This window comes from Bubalus kerabau, chromosome 3, assembly GCF_029407905.1.
Source record: "Bubalus kerabau isolate K-KA32 ecotype Philippines breed swamp buffalo chromosome 3, PCC_UOA_SB_1v2, whole genome shotgun sequence".
NCBI lineage: Eukaryota > Metazoa > Chordata > Mammalia > Artiodactyla > Bovidae > Bubalus > Bubalus kerabau.
Window position 1 is genome coordinate 130,698,896 of NC_073626.1, and position 25,519 is coordinate 130,724,414.

At 38.6% G+C, this 25,519-nt stretch overlaps 1 protein-coding gene across 2 annotated transcripts in view; it reads left to right on the forward strand.

The window, feature by feature from the left end:
- Positions 1-25,519, forward strand: part of CNTNAP5 (contactin associated protein family member 5) — a 1,047,625-nt gene that overhangs the window by 870,280 nt on the left and 151,826 nt on the right. For both annotated transcript variants that reach the window (XM_055572939.1, XM_055572940.1), the window contains exon 17: positions 1,222-1,440. In XM_055572939.1, coding sequence (XP_055428914.1) covers positions 1,222-1,440 — 219 coding nt within the window. The remainder of the gene's footprint in view (positions 1-1,221; positions 1,441-25,519) is intronic.

Here is a 25,519-nt window from a genome sequence, read left to right on the forward strand (position 1 = left end):
ATACAAGAAGATATACTAAATTAAAGAAAAATGATGATGATTCTAATTACTGAGGAATCTTTGAGCAAATTATTTCTACTTTCATTTTCTTACCCATAAAATGGAAATTAAAAATCATACTTTTTTTCATAGAGTTGTTCTGAGGATTAAAATGAGAGCATCTATGGTCAGTACTTAGAAAAGTGCTCAGCAGAGTTCACTGTATGTACTGTGCTGCTGCTACTTCTTTTTGTTTTTCAGGGATGATAGTAACATCGTCACTACCACCAAAACCACTACCACCACCACCATCCTCCCCAGTATGACCAACACTATCCTTTCAAACATCATTACCACCACTGTGGTCATCACCACCACCATCCTTACCAATATGACCATAACCACTATCCTCACCACCATCATCACCATCATTACCACCACCTCTGCCACCATCATGACCACTATTATCTTCCTATCATCATCATCATCATCATCATCATCATAGGTACATTATTCCCAACAGCTGCTTCTTGTCCAATACAATAAGCAGATTATTTTAGAAGGGTAGAAAGAGTCATGAAAAAAAAAATCCCTGTGTGGGGAGTTGAGGGGGAGGGAGAGTTGTATTTGACTTAGATACTGCCAATTCCAGTGATGCAGATAAGGCACTTAAAATTTCTGAGCCTCATTTTGAAAAAAAATTCAGGGATAGCACAAATGCTTGTATCATATGTATTGAAAAAATAATACATTACAGAATAATAATATATAATACATTTAATAATGTTATAAATATATTAAATGCATTACTATAATACACATAATGAATAAGCAAAGCAGTGGACTTTCCAGATTGTGCTCTTCTCTCTGTAGGAGGGTGTCGTCTTAGCTAACCCAGGATCTATAGCTATCTATAAGCACACAAGTGAAGTCAGAACAGATCTGCAAAATCTAGCACCTTGGCACTGGTGTATTTTATCAGATTGGCATCAGTGGCCCTGGTCCCTATTCTATTTCCTGAATTTTCACAATGAGAACCAATGAGGGAAAAAGATGGAGCTTGGGATTTAGTAGTTGGTAGTTATTATTATCAATGGAAATTTCAATACTGCAGGGATTTCAACTGAAGTCCTCCCTACCTAGCATTTATAATCGTTTTACCATTCGCTCAGAATATGCTTGTGTCCTAAATGCACTGACAACTCCCTTCATCTTTCTACTTGTTTCCATTTTTGGTTTCAGCTCCTTCTGAGATCACTTTTGCCATTGATGTTGGGAATGGCCCCATAGAGCTCATAGTCCAGTCTCCTTCTTCTCTGAATGACAACCAATGGCATTACGTCCGGGCAGAGAGGAACCTCAAGGAGACCTCACTCCAAGTGGACAACCTCCCGAGGATGACCAGGGAGACCTCAGAAGAGGGCCATTTCCGGTTACAGCTCAACAGCCAGCTGTTTGTAGGTAGGGGACATCTTAAGGTGCCCTTTGTGCTAAAAACCCTACATGACTACAGTGGAATTGGGCCAAAGGAGTATTACTATTTTATTTTAGCCCTAGAAATGATTACAGTATTTCATAAAGCATTTATAATTACAGATGTAATTTTACAAATTCTTCCTTTCTAGATTCATTAGCTTCAAGAATGAAAGATTGCCATTGCTTAGCAAAGTTTGCAGGGGTCTCAGACTCTTTTTGTATCTTTTCTCCTTGTTCATATTGTACCTTTAGATGTCTAGGGGCCCCTATTATTTTTCATCCTTGTAATCAAAATATACTCTAGAAAAAGGAGTGCAAGCTCTTTAAACCTTTTTAGATGTTGACTCTGTCAATGGGCTACAATTCATCTTTCTTAGTGACACCTAACTCCCGATGATTTTTGATAACCATGTAATGATATATGTTACAGCATCTTCAAGGGATTTGGGGAATCAACAATATGGCAGGGGAGGGAACTAGAAGTTTTTAAGCTAAGAACTCCTTTAATACTCCCAGAAATCACATCCCTTAGGTGGCTGCCTGATACTTGCACAGAAAAATAGCCTGGTCCCCAAGCATACATCTCCCCACTGATCATTTCCTCCTTGAGACTCAGAATCAGCCTTTAGATAAGTTGCTCATCTGAGCTGACTGCCACTGCTGGCAATAGGGCCTGGGGGGCTCAAATATCTTTCACTGAGCCTTTCATTCATTCTTTCCATAAATATTAAGTGAGTACCAAAAACAAATCAGGTTCCTTGTTGGATGGTGGGAATTGAAAGATGACTTATGCAATAAAACATCTTTTTCAAGTGCTCACTGTGTGTGTATGTGTGTGTGTGTGTGTGTTGTGGGAGACAGGGAGACAGAAAGAGAGAATTTCACCACATTAGTCCATATAGGAAAAGAAAGGTTCACATTATTGCTATAATTTAGGAGGTATTCTTTGATAGGTTGAGCAGGGCATATATAGGTTTAAAGTACAAAACAGAGCTGTAAATGTTAGGTATATTGTATTATTATCAAAGCCAAGACACTGCTCTTATCTGAAACTTGAAGTTCAGATGCTTAGAACAGTAGTACCAATAAGTTCCAAAATTTGCCAGTATACCCAGATTTAAGTTTTTTTCCTTATGTATTTATTTTATCAGCTCACACTATATAGCTTTACTGCTAGTAATGAAATGTCGTCAACTATCAATGGATGCATCTTAATTGCTTTCTTGAAATCCGGGTCTGTGCAACTTTTAACTCTGAGGAAAGTTGTCACTAAGAACACACCAACTAAAAGAAAGGAAGTAACAGAATATGTAATCTGTCTTTCCAACAGTAATCATATTTCTTTCTTCATCTATCATGTTTTACATATTCAGCAGAAGCTAAGACATAAGTGATTAAGAGCATTTTTATGAATGATGATGAAAAGACATTCACTTAATTAACCTACATAAGTGATATGATTTACTATTAAAACATATATTTTTAATTTATATTGATGTCTTAATTCTATTTAAACATAACATTTTATTGCTCTGAATAAGTTTGCTAGTTATCAAGATTTAATGTCTTTTTTGGTATAATCAATTCAAGTACTTTGCAATTTTCATAAATTATATTCCATGCCAAAGTTTAATTTATCTTCAGACTATATTGATGAATCTTTCTGGTTGAAAGGTGTGTATAAAGATGGAATTTTTCAATCCCTTCATGCAAATTTCATGTAGTTATGAAATTATCATACAGCTTGAAAATGTGACAAACTGTGCAAGTTGAAAGTGAAAAGAGGCAGCTGTGTTTCTTGCAGGTTTTAATCTCTAGACATTTCTGTTAAATTGATCATAAATGCAGTGAATAAGAGGTTGTCTATGGGTCTGGAGGAGACACCTTGCTCGAGCTGCTGCCAAGGTCAGCTACAGCAAGAGCACCTGTTTCTGTTATGTTTCTTTCTAATAAGTTCCATCTCAGATGTTACTATGCTTTATTGAATTTGGCTTAATATACTTGAAGAAGAAAAAATGCCGTTGGAGGTCATTTTAGTCTGTTGGTTTGAATTTCGCTATTTAATGTTCAGTCTGCTTAGAAATGTTGGGTGGCAAAAAAAAAAAAAATTCAAGTCTTGATATTTCCATTTTGTATGGTTCAGTGGTTAAAAAAACAAAAACAAAAACAAAAAAAAAAAACCTCTACTTAGCTAGAGCAGCCAAAATGATGAATTGCATTCTCTATCATTCAGAAATTTTGTCACTGGATTTTTATACTTGCTAGGCAGAAAAACTATGATTGCTGTGTGCTTCTTTTCTTTAATTCTTTAAATTGAAGTATAGTTGAATTACAATGTCGTGTTAGTTTCAAGTGTATAGCAAAGTGACACCATTCTACATATCCATATAGGCATTCTTTTTCAGATTCTTTTCTGAATATAGGTTATTACAAAATATTGAGTATAAGTCCCTGGTGCTATATAGTAGGTCCTTGTTGGTTATCAGTTGGTTAACTGGATAGATTGAATGTGACGGTACTTAAATATTCATTTGGATATGTCTGTCTAGACACCTTTAACCACTGAAGGATCTTTCAATCAAAACAGACTGTTGTTCAGCATGGTAATCACTGGTATTGCTGTTGTGCCCATGAGTGCTTCCTAAATACCAGATTGAATTTTATAGAATGGATGCACCTCTTAGCAATGCTCCTGTCATTGGAATGTGAAATGCTGAAGTGCTGATACCCAAGTCAATGCATGCTAGATTCCCAGAATCAATATTGTAACTGCAGACTTTTATTTCCCTGGTAGTTAGGGACAGTTGCAACCATGCCATTTCAGTGGTGGCATTTTTTGAATAGAGTAAGAGAAATTTCATAACACGAGCTTCTGAGATGAACGCAGCAAGCTTGGGATTGTTTCAACTTTAAAACCCTTGGCTGCATAGTCCCTCCCTTTTGCTATTCCTTACTCCTCTGTCCATGGGATTCTCCAAGTAATCCCATGGACAGAGGGGCCTGGTGGGCTACAGTCCATAGGGTTGCAAAGAGTTGGACACGACTAAGTGACTTAGCATGCATGTGCTAGCTTTTCAAGTCAATATGAGGATGAGGCAAGAGAAATCTAAGAAGTAGCACCTTTCACTAAAAGTGAAACGAAGAGATCTAGGTGTGAACTCCAGGTCAACTGCCATCAGATCTTGGGACACTAGTAGGAAAGCAACTAGCCTAAATGGACACATTGTCTTTATTTGCAGAATGGAATTGATGAGTATGGTAATGGAACTCTTACAACTTGTGGATATGCTATTATCTCCATGTGTATGTTAGACATGACAATTATCCTTACCCTCATGCCTGTGTGTATGTAACAGCAAGGAAAATATCTCATTGTCCCCAAATCCGACATCTCATCTTTCCCAATATGTTGGAATTATAGAGTAGACACTTTGTAGAGCTGTGAGACTAAGTCTTATTTTGTGTTACTTTACTTTTTTCTTACCTTTTTGGCTTTTCATGAACCTTTTTTTTTTTCCTTTTTCTTTCTTTCTTTTTTTTTTTCCTTTTTCTTTCTTTCTTTTTTTTTTTTTTTTTGGCTCAGCTGCTTTATTTGTATCAAAATAAATTGAAGTAACTCCCACTTAGAACTCCTTGGGGAAAATACCACATTAACTTGATAAATCATAAAGTTGCAGAGCCTCACCCTGCCCCTCTGTGCTGCGCCTGCTTCCACACCAGTTGGGAATTATTATTCCTATTTTCAGATGAAACATGTCAAACTTGGCGAGGTCAGCGGTGAAGACAGGCAAAGCAGTGCTCATTTGCTCTGTGCCCTGACACGTCATGGTGCCAGAGTCTCTCTGTGGAATAGTTACTTACATTTACTCTTGAGAGTGCTTCCTGACACAGGCCAGAAGAGTTTTCTATCAGAAAAGATGTATGTCTGTATAGGAGGAGATATACATCCTTTTCACATTAAGGAAGAATTAGAAAATCACCTTTAAGCATATTTGTTATGCAAAACCATTGTTGTGTGGAGGATGTCAATGGTGAGAAGTGAAGATATCATTGTCTTTCTACATCCTATACTTTCTGATGATAAGGTCTGATTTACCAAAAGTTTTTTTCAAAGCTAAATATGTCAAGTATGCTTGAATCATTTTAGCAAAAAATATTAATACAGGATTTCTAATATTTCTTGTAATAGTTCAGTAAGAAGAGGTGTCCTGATTCATTTAAGAAGTTCATAGCAGACCTCAGTACACCAGCAGGCAAGTGCTATGAATGCTTTGCTTCCTCAGTGCTTCTACGATAAAGAAAAAAACAAGAGCCACCTGCTTCCTCTTGCACTTTTTTCTTCCCCAACACCATATATGCTCCACAAAATCAGATTCTTAGAACTTGAACATACTTAAAAAAAAAAAAAAAAAAAACACTAGTTCTTTTTATTGACAGAGAAGTAAATGATTAAATGACTCTTCCAGTGACTTCCCTGGCAGTCCAATGGTTAAGACACTGCACTTCTAATGCATGGAGCAGGGGATCAGTCTCTGGTTGGTGAACTAAGATCCTGAATGTTGTGCAGCACAGCCAAAAGGGAAAAAGAAACAACAAAAGAGCAAATGATTCCTTCCGCTACATGATGTCTCATTTTGAAGTTGTTGATCATTGTTAAACCCACCCTGAAGCCCATGTTAGTTTTTTCTGCTCCTAATATTCCAAAACCCTTTTGGAAATGTTTATCAACAATCTCTAAAACTTTAACTGAAGCTCATTTTGTCACATACTGGCTGCATTGGATTGTTAATGGGCCATTGATGGAGAAGGTAGACTTTTCTTATTCGGTTTAACTGTTTAAATTTTTAATTCTGCCTTTGAGAAAACATATCTCAAAGCATGCCATCTTTTTTTTTAAAGAGAAGTACAACATTCTCTTTGGCATCATTTTTCTCAGGCAGCCCAGGGAGAAAAGCCCTGAGATTTGGACCACAACAAAAACTCAATGATGGAAGCAGTCATTCCGATTACCCTGGCACCTCCGGTCATCAAAATCTGTAACTCAGTGAAGAAACAAAACATTAATACAGAACTGTTTATGTGGAGCCAGGGTGATAGTTATACAAAGGAACTCAAGCCAGACTTTTCTGAGAAATAAAACAGTACTCTCTGGACATTCAAGGATTCAACATTCCCTCTAAACTGAGGGAAATGAGAAGCTGCTTGTCTTTTCCAAAGCCAAGATGCTATTGAGCTTATGTAACTATGTCCAGGGAAGCTTCAGTTTAGATGAGAATGGACCCAGCCAGGCATGCTGATGCTGCAATGCTGCCTATAACTTGTTTCATATCTGCAAGGCTCTGGCAACAAAGCTGATGACTAAGAAGAGGAGAGAAGAAAGCCTTGGAGGAGAGTGATGGAGCAGAAGAAGACATCATCAAACCCTCTGAACATGTGACTGGCAGATTTACACTCTGGTCTCATTGTAGTACCAAATTCCTTCTGATTCAGAGAGAAAAGAATTTGGCTTCAGCGCCACTTGTGTTGGGGAAGGCAATTCTGTAGAAGAGGTGAAAAGTGCCATGTTTTAATTCAGCTTCCTGCTTCATCATCCATGTCTCAGGCTAAAGATTAAGGGTCATCTCAGGCCCCATCTGTGATGTGTAGAGAGGCTGAGGAACCTGAGGTAGGCAGTCTCTGGGATGTGCTGCCCAGGTACCCATTCAAGAAGGCTCTGCCACTGGGAGTGCTGTTGGAAGACAGTCTTTCCCTGTCTGTCCTTTCAGGTACTGCATCTGCTGCCGAGATACACCCAGACAACAGTCAGTTGACTCCAGAATACAAAGACCCAACCATTTTGGCCCAAGGAAGCAAATCTCTGATCGATTTTTCTTGCTCTGCCACTCTCCATGGGGCTGTTCTAGATGGTCAGACCTGTCCCAGAGCTCACTTCTCTGCCCATTTATGCTTCTTTCCCCTCTGGATCAAAGATGTGTTTCCTAAAGGTTCCCCCTAAAAAACACCATGCCTCTTTAATTTCATCTCAAGCCTGTTTTCTGGAGAACCCTAGCAGTGGCAGAATGACATGGATTTATTGTGCAAAATATACACAGAGACACACATACACATACTTTTTAAAATCAAAGTAACTGTCTTTGATTTAAGAAATTTATTTTTCATTCTTCCCAAGCATTAGCCATAAAATATTGCCTACTCTTCTCCCATTTTCTTCTTAAAAGTACTCTTTAAATTTAATGGGTTCCTTAGAGTCAAGTTTGTATTGTTGTGATTCATACTCTCTCTTATTTTTGGTGGCCCGGCATGTGGAATCTTAATTACTGGACCAGGAATTGAACCCACATCTCCTGCATTGGAAACATAGTCTTAACCATGGAACTACCAAGGAAGTCTCTGACTCATAGTCTTCCAATGGTATTTTCCCTCAAACTAGGATGGATTTGAGTTTGAGTTTCCCTCAAACTACCCTCAATTTACCCGGCAGACTCCTCTTCATTGATGATGCAAAAGACTGAAAAAGTTCTTTAAATATCTTATTATTATTATTATTTGTCCCAAGTATTATGTATTGTGGGGTTAAGATCTTTCCTGTAACAGTTTTATACTTTCTAATGATGAACAGCACCATTTTAACTAATACTAGTTGTATGTGTTAAAAATCAAATCTTCCAAAAGCTAAAATCATGAGTCTCAGGCAAATAGAAAATGAACGTGTCAAAGATTTTATTTCACTCATTAATTAATGAGGAAGCCGTTAAGATGTCATGACCAGTTCAGAGAACATCTAAAAATCTAGGATATGGTGTGGGGAATTTAACAACAAAGAGAGGATAAAGTTGTGATGTTAGATATGAAGCTCTTGCTTACCATGCCATCTTTGGAGGTATCTGTTACACTGGAAAGAAATTACCTGCATCTCTACTGGACAAATGTCATCTATGATTTTTTGTTTTATTTCCAAGTTTCAACTTATTTTTGCTGATAAGACAGTGTTGATGATGTGTCCCTAGTCACATGGCAGCCACCACTTCCACAAAGGAAGCTGGAATAAGAAAGGACCCCAAAGTGATTACTGCACAATTGCATCAAAATGTCACAGCAATGTTAGTATATTGGATTGTGAAAAGTGTTTGTCCTGAATTGCCCTTGCTCCTATTCTTTTAGTGAATTGTAGGCTCCTTTTGTATTTCAAGGTCTCCTGGGCTTAGCCGTAAAATCACTCTGGGGTGGTTGGGACTAGTAGGGAAAATTCTTAAAGCTTATAATTACAGACTTAAATTTATTGACTTATTTCTTTGAATGGGCCTATGGTTCAACTTTTGAGGTAATGTCTGTTCTCAGCAGGGTCTCCCAGGAGAAAACTAATCAGATTTCCAGGGCCCTAACATCCAGGAAACCCTGAAACTCCTGTCAGTCAGGTAATGACTTGGCCTGGCAGCCAGCCTGGAAGAAGTGAATAGCTTCTCTGGCTGACTCTAGAAAAGACCTGGGGCTCATATTGCTATTGCAAGAAGTTGGTTTAAGGCTATTTTTGATAGTGACTTTACTGGTGATACTTCATCTTTAAAAACTGTGGCAGAAGGAAGCACAGTGAGGGGTGAATTGGCTCTCCATTTAATGAGATGGGAGATGATCCTTTTAGTCAAAATGGCTCACGTTGCAATTCCATACTCTGATTAGGATTATGGTGGACTTTCCTGCCTCATTGTCTTCTTTTTAAAATCATTTGAAAGAACATTTTTTACCTTTTTACTTTAAATTTATTTTATAATAGAGTATAGTTGATTGACAATCTTGTGTTATTTTCATGTGTACAGCAAAGTGATTCAGTTATACATATACATATGCCCACTCTTTTTTAAGATTTTTTTCCCATGTAGATTATTACACTGTATTGAGTAGAGTTCCTTGTGCTACACAGTAGGTCTGTGTTGGTTATCTATTTTACATATTGCCATTATCGTTTAGTCAGTCGCTCAGTTTTGTCCAACTCTTTGTGACGCTGTGGACCACAGCCAGCCAGGCTCCCCTGTTCATGGAATTCTCCAGGGAAGAATTCTGGAGTGGGTTGCCATGCCCTTCTCCAGTTTTACATATGGAGAATCCCATGGATGGAGAAGCCTGGTAGGCTGCAGTCCATGGGGTCGCACAGAGTCAGACACGACTGAAGTGACTTAGCAGCAGCAGTGTGTATATGTTAATCCCAACCTTCTAATTTATGCCTCCCCCATTTCCCCAATGGTAATCATAATTTTGTTTCCTTGTCTGTGTGTCTATTTTTGTTTTTTAAATAAGCTCATTTCTGTCATTTATTTCAAACTCCATGTGTCAGTGATATCATATGGTATTTGTCCTTCTTTCTCTGACTTACCTCACTTGATATGACACTCTCCAAATCCATCCATGTTGCTGCAGATGCCTGCCCTATCAAATGATGTTCTCTCAGGGGTATCTCCAGATGAGATGCAAACCTATACTTCAGAGAATTCTTTGGGAAGACAGTTGGACCACTAAATCAACCACCTAGAACTGTGTTGGGAGTTGTCTCTACTGCTCCACAATTCTGTGGGCAACAGAAACAGGAATAATTCAAGTTTAACAATTCAGGTTTCTTTCTCCTTACCCTGAATTATAAATAATAACCACATGGGGATTTCCATAGAATACCCATATACCACTCTACTGGGCAAAATCTTGTGCCTTGTTACCATTCTGCTAAAAAGAAGGCAAATGCTTATTTTTGGCTTGTGGTCTTGCGGGGGTGGAGGGGGGAACCTTTACAGAAAACCAAGATGAATATTACATATGGACTCCAATCCATACCCCAGGCACAAACATGCTGATTCTGGGAAAGATGTTTGCTAATGTCTAAATAACACATAGATTAATAAAGGATTTTTATAGATACACACAATTCTAGATATAGCGAGGTGGGTTTTTTTTGAAACTTGAAATAATTTTTAAATTACTCAAAGAAGATTGGAAGCATTATGCATGATACACATAATAAATGAAATTTTATTTTTAATTATTCAGTCAATACATAAATACATGTTTGCTATAAAATTATTCAATAATAATCCTAGTGCTCTTCCTAGAGACAACTGATATTAGGCCACTGTGATACTTTCCTGGCCTCATTCGAGGCAGTCACATACATTTAAGTACATTAAGGAAACACCATGCAGTATTATTATTTGTGTACTTATATAAGCAGGGCTTCCCTGGTGGCTTACACAGTGAAGAATCTGCCTGCAATGCAGGAGACCTTGGTTACATTCCTGAGTCGGGAAGATCTACTGGCGAAAGGAATGACAACCCACTCTAGTATTCTTGCCTAGAGAATTCCGTGGACAGAATAGCCTGGCAGGCTACAGTCATGGGGTTGCAAACAGTTATACACAACTGAGTAACGAACACTTTCACTGTTTTCACTTTTTTTTTTCTTTTCTACATAAGCAGTATACTTATATGTGTTATACCACAGTGTGCTTGCTAGTTTTGTTTTTTTTGCATTTTTGCTTAATATATGCCATGGGAAACATAGCATGTCAGTATAAATCACATATGATTTATATGCATTTTAAACTGCTATATTGTATTTTACTCATATTTTTAGTTTTTGTTTATGTTATTGTTTTGTTTGCTGCTATTTTTATGTCTTCATTTAATCTGGAATTTGTTTGAGGTAGTATTGTAACTTTATTTTCCAAAATATTATTTCTATCTCCATTTATTTCATGGTTCTTTTTCTCCCTAGCTATTTAGAATTCATATATATATATATATATATATATATATATATATATTATAAGGTATGAAATCTCTCTATATACAGAATGTGTTTCTGAAATGGATAACCAACAAAAATGTATTGTATAGCACATGTAACTCTGCTCAATGTTATGTGCCAGCCTGGATGGGTGGGGGGTTTGGGATGAAATGGACATGTATGTGTATGGCTGAGTCCCTTCACAGTTCACCCAAAAATATCACAACATTGTTAATTGCATATATCCCAATGCAAATGTTTTTGCTGTTTAAAAAATTAAAATAAAAAGATATTGAAAAAAAAGGAAGAAAAATATGTTTCTGAATTCCCTGCTCTGTTTTATTTATGTAGTTTTCTTTCCAGGTCCTGTTTCAACATTATACTTATAGGGTATATTTTAATATTGAATAGAACATCCCTCTCTGCTCACCCACCGCGCCAACACAAGGACAGATGATTCCTTTTCAACACTCTGTTAACTACTAATAATTATTTTCTTTATGGTTCTTAGAATTAGCTTTTCATGTTATATGAAAATAATTTTTCTTGGGTTATTCTCTGGGATTTTATTGCATTAAAGAGAATAACTATACATTCCTAAATTGTATCAAAGCATGTTCCATCTATTCTAAATGAGTCAAGGTAAATTTTTTTTATTTTCCTTTTTACAGTCATTTACAGTCATAGATCTTAAGTTAATTTCTGGATGTTTGGCTGCTTTTGTTGATGAATAAGATTCTTTTCTTGCTATCACATGGTCTAATTGGTTATTGTTGCTCTATAGGAACATTATTGATTTTGTATATTGATATTTATACCCATCCACATTCCTATATATTTATTTTGATTGGAATAGCTTGCCATTTTTATTTTGGGAACTAGAACTAAGGATGGAAGTTCATAAAACTGTACAGGAGGGAAAGATCAAAAGCATCCCCAAGAAAAAAGAAATGAAACAAGGCAAATGGTTGTCTGAGGAGGCTTGATAAACAGCTGAGAAAAGAAGAGAAGTAAAAGCAAAGGAGAAAGGAAAATATACACCCAACTAAATGCAGAGTTCTAAAGAACAGCAAGGAGAGATAAGAGGCCTTCTTAAGACAACAATGTAAAGAAATAGAGATGAATAATAGATGAAAAAGACTAGATCTCTTCAAGAAAATTAGAGATACTAAGGGAACATATCATGCAAAGATGGGCATAATAAAAGATAGAAACAGTAAGAAGCTAACAGACATAGATTACACAGAGGAAGTGACAAATAGATTCAAGGGATTAGAACTGATAGAGTGCCTAAAGAACTATGGATGGAGGTTCATGACTTATACAAGAGACAGGGATCAAGACCATCCCCCAAAAAAGAAATGCAAAAAAGCAAAATGGCTGTCTGAGGAAGCCTTACAAGTAGCTGTGAAAAGAAGAGAAGTGAAAAACAAAGGAGAAATGGAAAAGCATACCCATTTAAATGCAAAGTTCCAAAGAATAGCAAGGAGAGATAGAAAAGCATTCCTCAGTGATCAGTGAAAAGAAATAGAGGAAAACAATAGAATGGGAAAGACTAGAGATCTCTTCAAGAAAATTAGAGATGCCAAGGGAACATTTCATGCAAAGATGGGCACAATAAATGACAGAAATGGTATGGACCTAACAGAAGCAGAAGATATTAAGAAGAGGTGGCAAGAATACACAGAACTATACAAAAAAGATCTCCACGACCCAGATAATCATGGTGGTATGATCACCCACCTAGAGCCAGAAATCCTGGAATGCGAAGTCAGGTGGACCTCAGGAAGCACTACTATGAACAAAGCTAGTGGAGGTGATGGAATTCCCGTTGAGCTCTTTCAAATCCTGGAAGATGATGCTGTGAAAGTGCTCACTCAATATGCCAACAAATTTGGAAAATGCAGCAGTGGCCGAAGGACTGAAAAAGGTCAGTTTTCATTCCAATTCCAAAGAAAGGCAATGCCAAAGAACACTCAAACTACTGCACAATTGCACTCATCTCATATTCTAGTAAAGTAATGCTCAAAATCCTCCAAGCCAGGCTTCAAGAGTACATGAACTGTGAGCTCCCAGATGTTCAAGCTGGATTTCAAAAAGGCAGAGGAGCCAGAGATCAAACTGCTAACATTCATTGGATCATGGAAAAGCAAGAGAGTTCCAGAAAAAGCATCTATTTCTGTTTTTTTGACTATGCCAAGACTTTGACTGTGTGGATCATGACAAACTGTGGAAAATTCTTCAAGAGATGGGAATAACAGACCACCTGACCAGCCTCCTGAGAAACCTGTATGCAGGTTAGGAAGCAACAGTTAGAACTGAACATGGAATAAAAGACTGGTTCCAAACTGGGAAAGGAGTACATCAAGGCTATGTATTGTCACCCTGCTTATTTAACTTATATGTAGTGTACATCATGAGAAACTCTGGGCTGGAAGAAGCACAAGCTGGAATCAAGATTGCCAGGAGAAATATCAATAACCTCAGATATGCAGATGACACCACCCTTAGGCAGAAAGCCAGAAGAACTAAAGACCTCCTGATGAAAGTGAAAGAAGAGAGTGAAAATTGGCTTAAAGCTCAACATTCAGAAAGCTAAGATCATGGCATTTGGTCCCATCAGTTCAGTTGAGTTCATTTGATCAGTCGTGTCTGAGTCTTTGTGACCTCATGGATTGCAGCACACCAGGCCTCCCTGTCTATCACCAACTCCCGGAGCTTACACAGACTCATGTCCATTGAGTTGGTGATGCCATCCAACCATCTCATACTCTGTCTCCTTCTCCTCCTGCCTTCAATCTTTCCTAGCATCAGGGTCTTTTCAAATGAGTCAGCTCTTTCTGTCACTTTATGGCAAATAGATGGGGAAACAGTGGAAACCGTGAGAGACTTTATTTTGGGGGGCTCCAAAATCACTGCAGATGATGACTACAGCCTTGAAATTAAAAGACACTTAATCCTTGGAAGAAAAGTTATGACCAACCTAGACAGAGTATTAAAAAGCAGAGACATTTCTTTGCTAACAAAGGTCCATCTAGTGAAAGCTATGTTTTTTCCAGTAGTCATATATGGATGTGAGAGTTGGACTATAAAGAAAGCTGAGCACCAAAGAATAGATGCTTTTGAACTGTGGTGTTGGAGAAGATTCTTGAGAGTCCCTTGGAATGCAAAGAGATCCAACTGGTCCATCCCAAAGGAAATCAGCCATGAATATTTATTGGTAGGACTGATGTTGAAGCTGAAACTCCAGTACTTTGGCCACCTGATACAAAGAACTGACTCACTGGAAAAGCCCCTGATGCTGGGAAAGATTGAAGGCAGGAGGAGAAGGGGATTGACAGAGGATGAGATAGTTGGATAGCATCACTGACTCAATGGACATGAGTTTGAGCAAACTCCCGGAGTTGGTCATGAATAGGGAGGCCTGGTATGCTGCAGTCCATGGGGTCGCAAAGAGTTGAACACGACTCAGAAACTGAACTGAGCTGAACAGGCATAGAAGAGATTAAGAAGAGATAGCAAGAATAAGAGCTGTATAAAAAAAGATCTCAATGACTCGGATAACCACGATGATGTGATCATTCACGTAGAAGCGGATATCCTGGATTGTGAAATCAAGTGGGCCTTAGGAAGCATTACTATGAAAAAAGCTAATGTAGGTGATAGAATTCCAGCTGAGATATTTCAAATCCTAAAAGTTGTTGCTGTTAAATCACTTCACTCAATATTTGAAATGAGCCTTCAAATTTGGAAAGCTCAGCAGTGGCCACAGGACTGGAAAATATCATTTTCATTCCAGTTCCAAAGAAGGGAAATGCCAAAGAATGTTCAAACTACCCTGTGATTGCACTCATTTCACATGGTAGAAAGGTCCATACAATTGCACTCATATCACATGCTAGAAAGGTTATGCTCAAAGTCCTTCAAGGTAGTCTTCAACAGTATGTGAACCAAGAACTCCCAGATGTTCAAGCTTTATTTAGAAAAGGCAGAGGAACCAGACATCAAATTGCCAGCATCCATTGAATGGTAAAAAAGAAAGAGAATTTCAGAGAAATATTTTCTTCTGCTCCATTGTCTATGCTAACGCCTTTGTGTGAATCACAGCAGAGTGTGGAAAATTCTTAACGAGATGGGCATACCAGTCTACAGTACCTGCCTCATGAGAATCCTGTATGCAGGTCAAGAAGCAACAGTTAGAACTGGATATTGGAACAATGGACTGGTTCAAAATCGGGAAAGGGATCAGTAAAGAAAAACTCTCCAGAAAACAGGAATAGAAGGAACATACCTCAACATAATAAAAGCTATACATGACAAACCCACAGCAAACATTATCCTCAATGGTGAAAAACTGAAAGCATTTCCCCTAAAGTCAGGAACAAGACAAGGGTGCCCACTTTCACCACTACTATTGAACATAGTTTTGGAAGTTTTGGCCACAGCAATCAGAGCAGAAAAAGAAATAAAAGGAATCCAAATTGGAAAATAAGAAGTAAAACTCTCACTGTTTGCAGATGACATGATCCTCTACATAGAAAACCCTAAAGACTCTACTAGAAAATTACTAGAACTAATCAATGACTATAGTAAAGTTGCAGGATATAAAATCAACACACAGAAATCCCTCCCAGCATCAAAGTCTTTTCCAATGAGTCAGCTCTTCACATGAGGTGGCCAAAATACTGGAGTTTCAGCTTTAGCATCATTCCTTCCAAAGAACACCCAGGACTGATCTCCTTTAGAATGGACTGGTTGGATCTCCTTGAAGTCCAAGGGACTCTCAAGAGTCTTCTCCAACACCACAGTTCAAAAGCATAAATTCTTCGGCACTCAGCTATAAAACACTGGTGAAAGAAATCAAAGAAGTCAGTAATAGATGTTCATGGATCGGAAGAATCAATATAGTGAAAATGAGTATACTACCCAAAGAAATCTATGGACTCAATGCAATCCCTATCAAGCTACCAACAGTATTTTTCACAAAGCTAGAACAAATAATTTCACAATTTGTATGCAAACACAGAAAACCTCGAACAGCCAAAGCAATCTTGAGAAAGAGTGGAACTGGAGGAATCAACCTGCCTGACTTCAGGTTCTACTACAAAGCCACAGTCATCAAGACAGTATGGTACTGGCACAAAGACAGAATTATAGATCAATGGAACAAAATAGAAAGCCCAGAGATAAATCCACGCACCAATGGACACCTTATCTTTGACAAAGGAGGCAAGAATATACAATGGAGAAAAGACAATCCCTTTAACAAGTGGTGCTGGGAAAACTGGTCAACCACTTGTAAAAGAATGAAACTAGAACACTTTCTTACACCATACACAAAAATAAACTCAAAATGGATTAAAGATCTAAACGTAAGACCAGAAACTATAAAACTCCTAGAGGAGAACATAGGCAAAACACTCTCCGACATAAATCACAGAAGGTCCTCTATGACCCACCTCCTAGAATATTGGAAATAAAAACAAAAATAAACAAATGGGACCTAATTAAACTTAAAAGCTTCTGCACAAAGAAAGGAAACTATAAGCAAGGTGAAAAGACAGCCTTCAGAATGGGAGAATATAATAGCAAATGAAGCAATGAACAAAGAATTTATCTCAAAAATATACAAGCAACTCCTGCAGCTCAATTCCAGAAAAATAAACGACCCAATCAAAAAATGGGCCAAAGAACTAAACAGACATTTCTCCAAAGCAGACATACAGATGGCTAACAAACACATGAAAAGATGCTCAATATCACTCATTATCAGAGAAATGCAAATCAAAACCACAATGAGGTACCATCTCACGCTGGTCAGAATGGCTGCTATCCAAAAGTCTACAAGCAATAAATGCTGGAGAGGTTGTGGAGAAAAGGGAGCCCTCTTACACTGTTGGTGGGAATGCAAACTAGTACAGCCACTATGGAGGACAGTGTGGAGATTCCTTAAATAACTGGAAATAGAACTGCCATATGACCCAGCAATTCCACTGCTGGGCATACACCCGAGGAAACCAGAATTGAAAGAGACACATGTACCCCAATGTTCATCACAGCACTGTTTATAATAGCCAGGACATGGAATCAACCTAGATGTCCATTAGCAGATGAATGGATAAGAAAGCTGTGGTACATATACACAATGGAGTATTACTCAGCCATTAAAAAGAATACATTTGAATCAGTTCTAATGAGGTGGATGAAACTGGAGCCTATTATACAAAGTGAAGTAAGCCAGAAAGAAAAACACCAATACAATATACTAATGCATATATATGGAATTTAGAAAGATAATAATGATAACCTTGTATGCGAGACAGCAAAAGAGACACAGATGTATAGAACAGTCTTTTGGACTCTGTGGGAGAGGGCGAGGGTGGGATGATTTGGGAGAATAGCATTGAAACATGTATAATATCATATGTGAAATGAACTGCCAGTCTAGGTTCAATGCATGATACAGGGTGCTCAGGGCTGGTGCACTGGGATGACCCAGAGGGATAGTATGGGGGTGGTGGGGGGGAGGTAGGAAGGGGGTTCAGGATGGGGAACACATGTACACCCATGGCGGATTCATGTTGATGTATGGCAAAACCAATACAATATTGTAAAGTAATTAGCCTCCAATTAAAATAAATAAATTTATCAAAAAATAAATAAATCTAAAAAAATAAAAGACTATATATTGTCACCCTGCTTACTTACTTCTATGCACAGTACATCATGTTAAGTTCCTGGTTGTATGCATCACAAGTTAGAGTCATGATTGCCAGGAGAAATATCATATGTATCAGAAATACCAGATAGCCTCACCTATACAGATGATATTACCCTTATGGCACAAAGTGAAGAGGAACTAAAGAGCCTCTTGATGAAGGTGAAAGAGGAGAGTGAAAAAACTAGCCTAAAGCTGAAGATTCAAAAAATAAGATCATGACATTCAGGCTCATCATTTCATGGCAATAGATGGGGAAGAAATGCAAACAGTGACAGATTTTATTTTCTTGGGCTCCAAAATCACTGTGGACAAGTGACTGCAGCCATGAAATTAAATGACACTTACTTACTCCTTGGAAGGAAAGCTATGACAAACCTGTGCTGTATGCTCAGTCACTTCAGTCTTGGCTGACTTTTTGCTACCTATGGACTGTAGCCCACGAGGCTCCTCTGTCCATGCGATTCTCCAGGGAAGAATACTGGAGTGGGTTGCCATGCCCTTCTCTGGGGGATCTTCCCAACACAGGAATCACAAACCTAGAAAGTATGTTAAAAAGCAGAGACATCAGTTTGTCTACAAAGGTCGCATATAGTCAAAGCTATGATTTTTCCACTAGTCATGGACCATAAAGTGAGATGGACCATAAAGAAGGCTGAGTGTCAAAGAACTGATGCTTTTGAACTGTGATGCTGGAGAAGACTCTTGAGAGTCCTTTGGAGTACAAGGAGATCCAACCAATCCATCCTAAAGGAAATCAATCCTGAATATTCATTGGAAGGACTGATGCTTAAGCCAAAGCTTCAATATTTTGGCCCCCTAATTCTAAGAGCCGACCCATAGGAAAAGTCCCTGATGCTGGGCAAGATTGAAGGCAGTAGGAGAAAGGGACAACAGAGGATGAGATGGTTGGATTGAATTACCGATTCTATGGACATGCGTTTAAACAAACTCTGGGAGATAGTGAAGGACAGGGAAGCCTGGCGCACTTCAATCCATGAAGTTACAACGAGTCAGACATGACTGAGCAACTGAAAAACAAAAACAATAAAATCCCCATTTTACTTTGTAGACATCCAGTTAGTGCCACCTGCATTAGTGTGTGTTTATTGATTCCTAAGCAAGCAATCTCTGTTTCTAGCAAAAGGTAAACAGACACATGCCTTATCCTTAAGGAAATTATATTTTGGAATTAAAATGAGTGTCTCACTCTCCTACTCCCTTCAATCTTTCCCAGCATCAGGGTCTTTTCCACTAGGATTTCCTTCTGGTACCCAAATTCTGCCAATTGAAGGGGCAGGAACAAAAGAAAAAGTCACTGATGGTTAGCACATTTGTTTTGCTTTGCTTTATTTTGTTTAACAAGTACATGCTAAACCTGCTGCTACTGGAAAATTTGAAATCTGTGTAGTAATGCATCTGCATTTAATTCTTGACTTTAGGCAAAGTAATTTATATAGATAACAGCTGCTCCAAGTTCAAGGAGAGAGAAAGCGTGAGAGGGAGAGTATGACACTGTGTAGTTTTGTGAAACAGGACCCTGACCTGGCACATTCAATATTGTTCCAGAAAAAAGGTCCTCAGCAAAGGAGTTTTGTTTGAATGTGTGTGATCCAGACTGTAGGCACACACGAGAGAAACAGAGGCTCTTGTTTAGGGAGGGTACAAGGTATTGAGATGTTTTTCTGGAAGCAATGAGCATTTGTTGAGCTGACACAGGGCAATTTTCTAAGACAGATTTAGAATGATGATGGTAACCTTTTTAAGAGTTGATTCATACTCAGTCCAAGGAAACATCATCATAATGAAGACACTTAATACCAAGGGCCAACAGAAGAGAGTCATATAAAATTGCTTCTATGTAGGCTAGTGAACTAATAGTTTAGGCTATCCAGAAGATTGATATGGAAGAGAGAATAAATGCACATGTGTATATTACTTGGTGGGAGAATCCACGGAAGAGATGAGAAGAAGAAAGTGGAAGCAGCACTTAGTTGTAGTACAGACCCAAATTGTTACCAAAAGTGGGGTCTGGCTGCTCACTGCTTAAAAGTCAATACTGGAGAGGAAAGTTGGTAGAAAGGAAAGTTTTCTTTGTTTTGGAGGTTGCCAACTTGGGGAGAGGACAGACTCCTGTCCAAAGTGACAATCAGTGCTCAACAACTTTTAAAGGGGAGGTTCAGGGGTGTATAGGCAGAAGGAGGGGGCTACATGTAAAAACAGCAGTCAGTTCTGACAGTCATTTGAAATTGGTCATGTACTGGTCTGATTAGCATCATCTTGATTGTTTTGGGTAAAATTATCTTCAGTTCTGGGTGGATTTGTTCCCATTTCTTTGGGACCAGTTCTCCAAACTGTGATAACTTATGTAATGGCTACAATCTGGTGATCATGTAGTAAACTTCCAGCTGGTGGGGGTTTCAGTATGTACAAGACAGCTCATAGGGGATGGCTCAGAATATTATCATATACCCTGAGAAGGAACTAAAGGTCATTGATTTTGTTTAGTGGCTAAAGTATTATTTTGTCCTGTTTGACTGATTTCCTTTCTTTCTGCATCTTCTCACTTCTCTGATTAAATTTATTCTCTGACTAAGGTTTTTCTACAGACAAAGGCAGGCAGAGGACATGGGGTGGGGGAGGAAGGACCATACATCCCCGCTCCATTTCAAAATAGTCTAATCAAATAGCTCATTTTAGGATTTTTAGGGCTTTGAAGGTATCCAGGCGTTGAAGGTCAAGAGATCCCAGTCTGACTCCTGGCTCTGGAATTGATTCTTGACTTTGGCTTTGTCACTAAGTTTCCTCAACTCTGTAATGTGAATAATATGAAGAATTTCTTCTTTCCAAATGAATATTAAATGAGTTAGTTATACAGTTTCTAGCATATAGTAAGTATGTTTGAATTTTTTTTTTTAGAATTAGAAGCATTGTTCTGATTCTTAAACACATTGCTTAATCTAGATTAAGTGCAAGCATCAGAAACATAATTCTCAGCTATTTTAAGAATAACTTCTTTTTATTGCTATGTTTCTTGTTGTTCTTCTCCCAACTTTATAGTAAACTCTAGGCAAGAAAAAGATAAATAAGCTAAAAATATATGAGAGCAACAGCTGAAAATTCAAACACCTTCAAGGGCCAGAAAGGCAGTCTGAAAGAATGAAATTGTCCTGGTAAAGAATGGGGCCAAGTAGACAGTTCTTATCTTGTCGTAAAGGAACTGATCCCAGGGCAGCTGAGCTTTGTCAATCAGGGAAGTGCGTTTTTAACAGGTTTTCAGATTTTTCAATGAAAGACTTACTAGAATTTTTAAAATTATTCATATTTATTTATTTATTTACTCTGGGCCAAGCCCAGTGCCAAAATAAGGGTATGGTATTTTTTGTTTTTAAGTTGAAGTATAGTTGGTTTACAAAGTTGTGTTACTTTCAGGTGTACAGCAGCGATCAGTTATACACATACATATTTTTTTCATATCCTTTTCTGTTATAGGTCATTACAAAATATTGAGTGTACTTCCCTGTGCTATACAGCAGGATCTTGTTGGTTACCTATTATAAATAGTAGTGTGTATCTATCCATAGGGTCACAAAGAGTGGGACATGACTGAAGTGACTGAGCACAGCACCCACAAGAAATTTAAACAAGTATTTATTGGGTCTCCTGCTGTAGAGAGTGAGAACAAGTAACATGTTCCCTTGCTCGCTTCCTGAGTAGAGATCTAGCTGATTTCTTATATGAGGTGAGGGTAGGGACAGGTCCGCCTGGAGAATCCCAGGGACGGGGGAGCCTCGTGGGCTGCTGTCTATGGGGTCACACAGAGTGGGACATGACTGAAGCGACTTAGCAGCAGCAGCAGCAGCAGGGACAGGTCCAGGAGTCAGGCCAGAGGGATGGTTTAAGTGGAATCAGTCCTGAATATTCACTGGAAGGACTGAGGCTGAAGTTGAAGCTCCAATACTTTGGCCTTGATGCCAAGAGCTGACTCGTAGGAAAAACCCTTGATTCTGGGAAATACTGAGGGCAAGAGGAGAAGGGTGTGACAAAAGATGAGATGGTTGGATGGCATCATTGACTCAATGGACATGAATTTGAGCAAACTCTGGGAGATAGTGAAGGACAGGGAAGCCTGGCGTGCTGCAGTCCATGGGGTCACAAAGAATCAGACACAGCGGAGTGACTGAACTGAATAGATGGTGTTGTGTGCAGGGGGCATGTACAGTATCCTGTTCTGATTCTTCAGAAGTGGGAGTTGGGTTCTTTTGTTTTTTGTGTATCTTGTTGTCCATAAATTTGGAGTGGGAAATGGCAACCCATTTCATTATTCTTGCCTGGAGAATCCCATGGACAGAGAAGCTTGATGGGCTGTAGTCCATGGGGTCACAAATAGACAGACCTAACTGAGCGACTGAGCACACACCCACATCCATAATTTGCCCCAATTGTGAACACACACAGTTATTTTCAGTCCCTTACAGTTCCTTTGTATTTTGTTGCTCGAGGAAACATTTCTCCGGGTGCAAGCACTGCAGCAAATGATCATCCCAGGTCCCAGCTTTTCTCAGTTTAAGAAATTAAAGTGAGGGTGAGAAGAATTCAAGATTGTGGCTCTTAGTGTGGAGAGATGCTGATGGATCCAAAGATAATTCAGGGTGCAGATGAATAGGACAGGACTGAGGGAGAAGGACTGTGAGTGAGAAAGGGGAGTGAAGACTGTGGCAGCATTTTCTGTACAGTATTCAAGTTTCAGGAAAGATTCACACCTCCACCAACACAACACAAAATAGGTGACCTTGTCAGAAAAGGGAGCATGCTTACCACCTGATTGGGCATGACTGTGTGGGTGGGGAGCATCGTTCTTGAAGCACTCTTTTCTTAGTCTACAATATTACCTCTCCATAAGAAAAAGGAGCCTAACCTCTAGTTTTTCTCTCTCTTAAAGAATAAAAAGTGGCCAGGCAAAAATGGAAATTTAATTCATTGTGCAATTTGGTTCATATTCATTGTGTCATTGTGTTTTACCAGCATCTGCAATTGAAATGACCCCTTATTTCGGGTCATTCTCACCATACTTTATACGTCTCAAACACCAAGGAGTGTATTTCTGCTAGAAACACCACCCTAGCCACTTCTTCATTTATAAACATGTTGACTAAGTCACACACAAGCAAATGTGTAATAGATCTTGCATTCTCAACCTCTTATTAGAAGAAAAATGCCGCTAACAAGATATATGAAGAGTTATACAAATCCACCACAGGGAGTGACTACAAAATAAGGGGAAAAATAAAACAAAACAGTTGCCTACATAAAGTCTCCTCTCTTTATTCTACACCATCTCTAGGAAAGAAATAATGAACCTTTTTTCATGATCTGCTTGTGTTTATAATTGATTTATCTTGTGGTTAAAAGGAGATTTACTCACTAAAATTGAGACAGACAGGAGAAAGCAATTTGGGTTTGACCTTCTGGCCTGCTTGGGTATCACTTATCAGAACTGAAAACAGAGTGGAGTTCTATCACTCCTTCAGAATAAAACACTAGATTAATTCTTTAGAAACATTTTGTCTCAATCTTGCAGAAGCAGCCAGTGAATACTGTATATATATCAATGGATCTGATAATCTGGTGTGATTCAGAGATGGCAGAATTCTCCCCACTTCCAACTCTTGCTTTTTGAAAATCTTTTTTATGTGTTTATTTTTATTTGTTTATATTGCTACACCAGGTCTTAGTTGCAGCATGTGGAATCTAGTTCCCTGACCTGGGATTGAACCCTATATCCCTGACTGGGAACTGGGAGTCTTAGCCACTGAACCACCAGAGAAGTTCCTCAACCCTATTGCTAATTAACATTTTGTCCACCCTGCCAGGCTTGCAGATTTTTTATTCACATTATATATTCATTTATCTAACTTATAGCTTTGTTTCTTATTTATTGTGATATTCCTGGTCAGAGATAACACATTTAGAATTCATATTTGTATCCACTTTGATATGAATATATTTTTATTGAGTCACTTGCTGGACCAGGATTTAATAAAATTATAGCATGAATGACTACAAATAAATGAGGCTCAGAAAGGAGAGATGATTTATACAATAAACAAATACCACCTCATTACCGCCATTGTTTTCCAACTTACCTTTTCTCCATTAGGACACTCTGTAGACCTTGGAGACTTTAATGTGTCCTCCATTTTTCCACTTCTATGGGCTTTAGGCCAAAGCATTGAACTTGAAATAGAATTTGTGTTTTGTAAGGACAGGCTGACTCTGTATCCTCTGTGAACTCTCCCAGAATTCCCAACACCAAATCAATAACTACTGATGGAATTTGGCTTAATTCTTGGCTTATTGTCTCTCTGCACACATTTTTCTTATATCCTCTGGTTTAGGTTGGTAGAATTCTAGGTTTCCAACAGTGACAAAACACTCTGTCACTTTGAATCTCCTCTGTTCCTGATTAATTTGCAACAAGCGTTGCAACTCTTTCTGAAGCCTTCAAGATGTACCCTCAGGAGAAAGTTGGGTTGCAATTCTTTTCTGCATTACAGAAGAAGAAATTTATTTTCCAAATAATGATTTGGGGGTAATCACTGGGGAGATATATATACACATACATGCATGCACACACACACAGTCTACTAGTTCTAATCATTGTGAGGCTCAAGAGAAAAGAACAATGATTAAGGACGTAGCATATTCCATAATCTTAACTAAGCCTTGTAAATAAACACATGAAATAGACTGATTCTTATTTTAGAGATCAAGGAGCTGAGGCTTAGGGGATTCAGTCATTATGTGGTCATTATTGTCATTAGGTCTTATGGCTATTGGCATGGAGTTTGACGCCATGTCTGTCTGGTCCTAACATCCATCTCTTTATAGTACTTGACACAATGCTGCATAAGCTTTACAAAGTGAAAGTTGCTCAGTCGTGTCTGACTCTGTGACCCCATGGACTGTAGCCCACCAGGCTCTTCTCTCCATGGAATTCTCCAAGCAAGAATACTGGAGTGGTAGCCATGCCCTCCTCCAGGGGATCTTCCTCCCCCAGAGACCAAACCCAGGTCTCCTGCCACCAGAGACGCCCAAGCTTTACAAAGCTTGTTGCCTTTTCTAACTCAGTGCACCAAACAGCTTGCTTCTAACATTGCCGGAGGGACAGTCCCACTCTGTGTATTCACCTTCAGATAAATGTCTGCTATAGACAAAGATTGGGGCATGTCTGTTAGCTCAGTTGGTAAAGAATCCTCCTGCATGCAGGAGACCTGGGTTCAATCACTGGGTTGGGAAGATCCCCTGGAGAAGGGAAAGGTTTCCCACTCCAGTATTTTGGCCTGGAGAACTCCATGGACTGTAGTCCATGGGGTCACAAAGAGCCAGACACAAGTGAGCAATTTGCACATCACTTTAGAGGAAGAATACATTTTATTTCATTTGCAAGGAGTCCAGTCATCTGAAGTTTCTATGTTAAACATGTCAAGTGGAGGATTCCACATGAACCATAGTTTTTTATTTTATTTATCTATTTATTTTTTGAGTGGGAGAGTACTTTTTCCAGTCTGGAAACA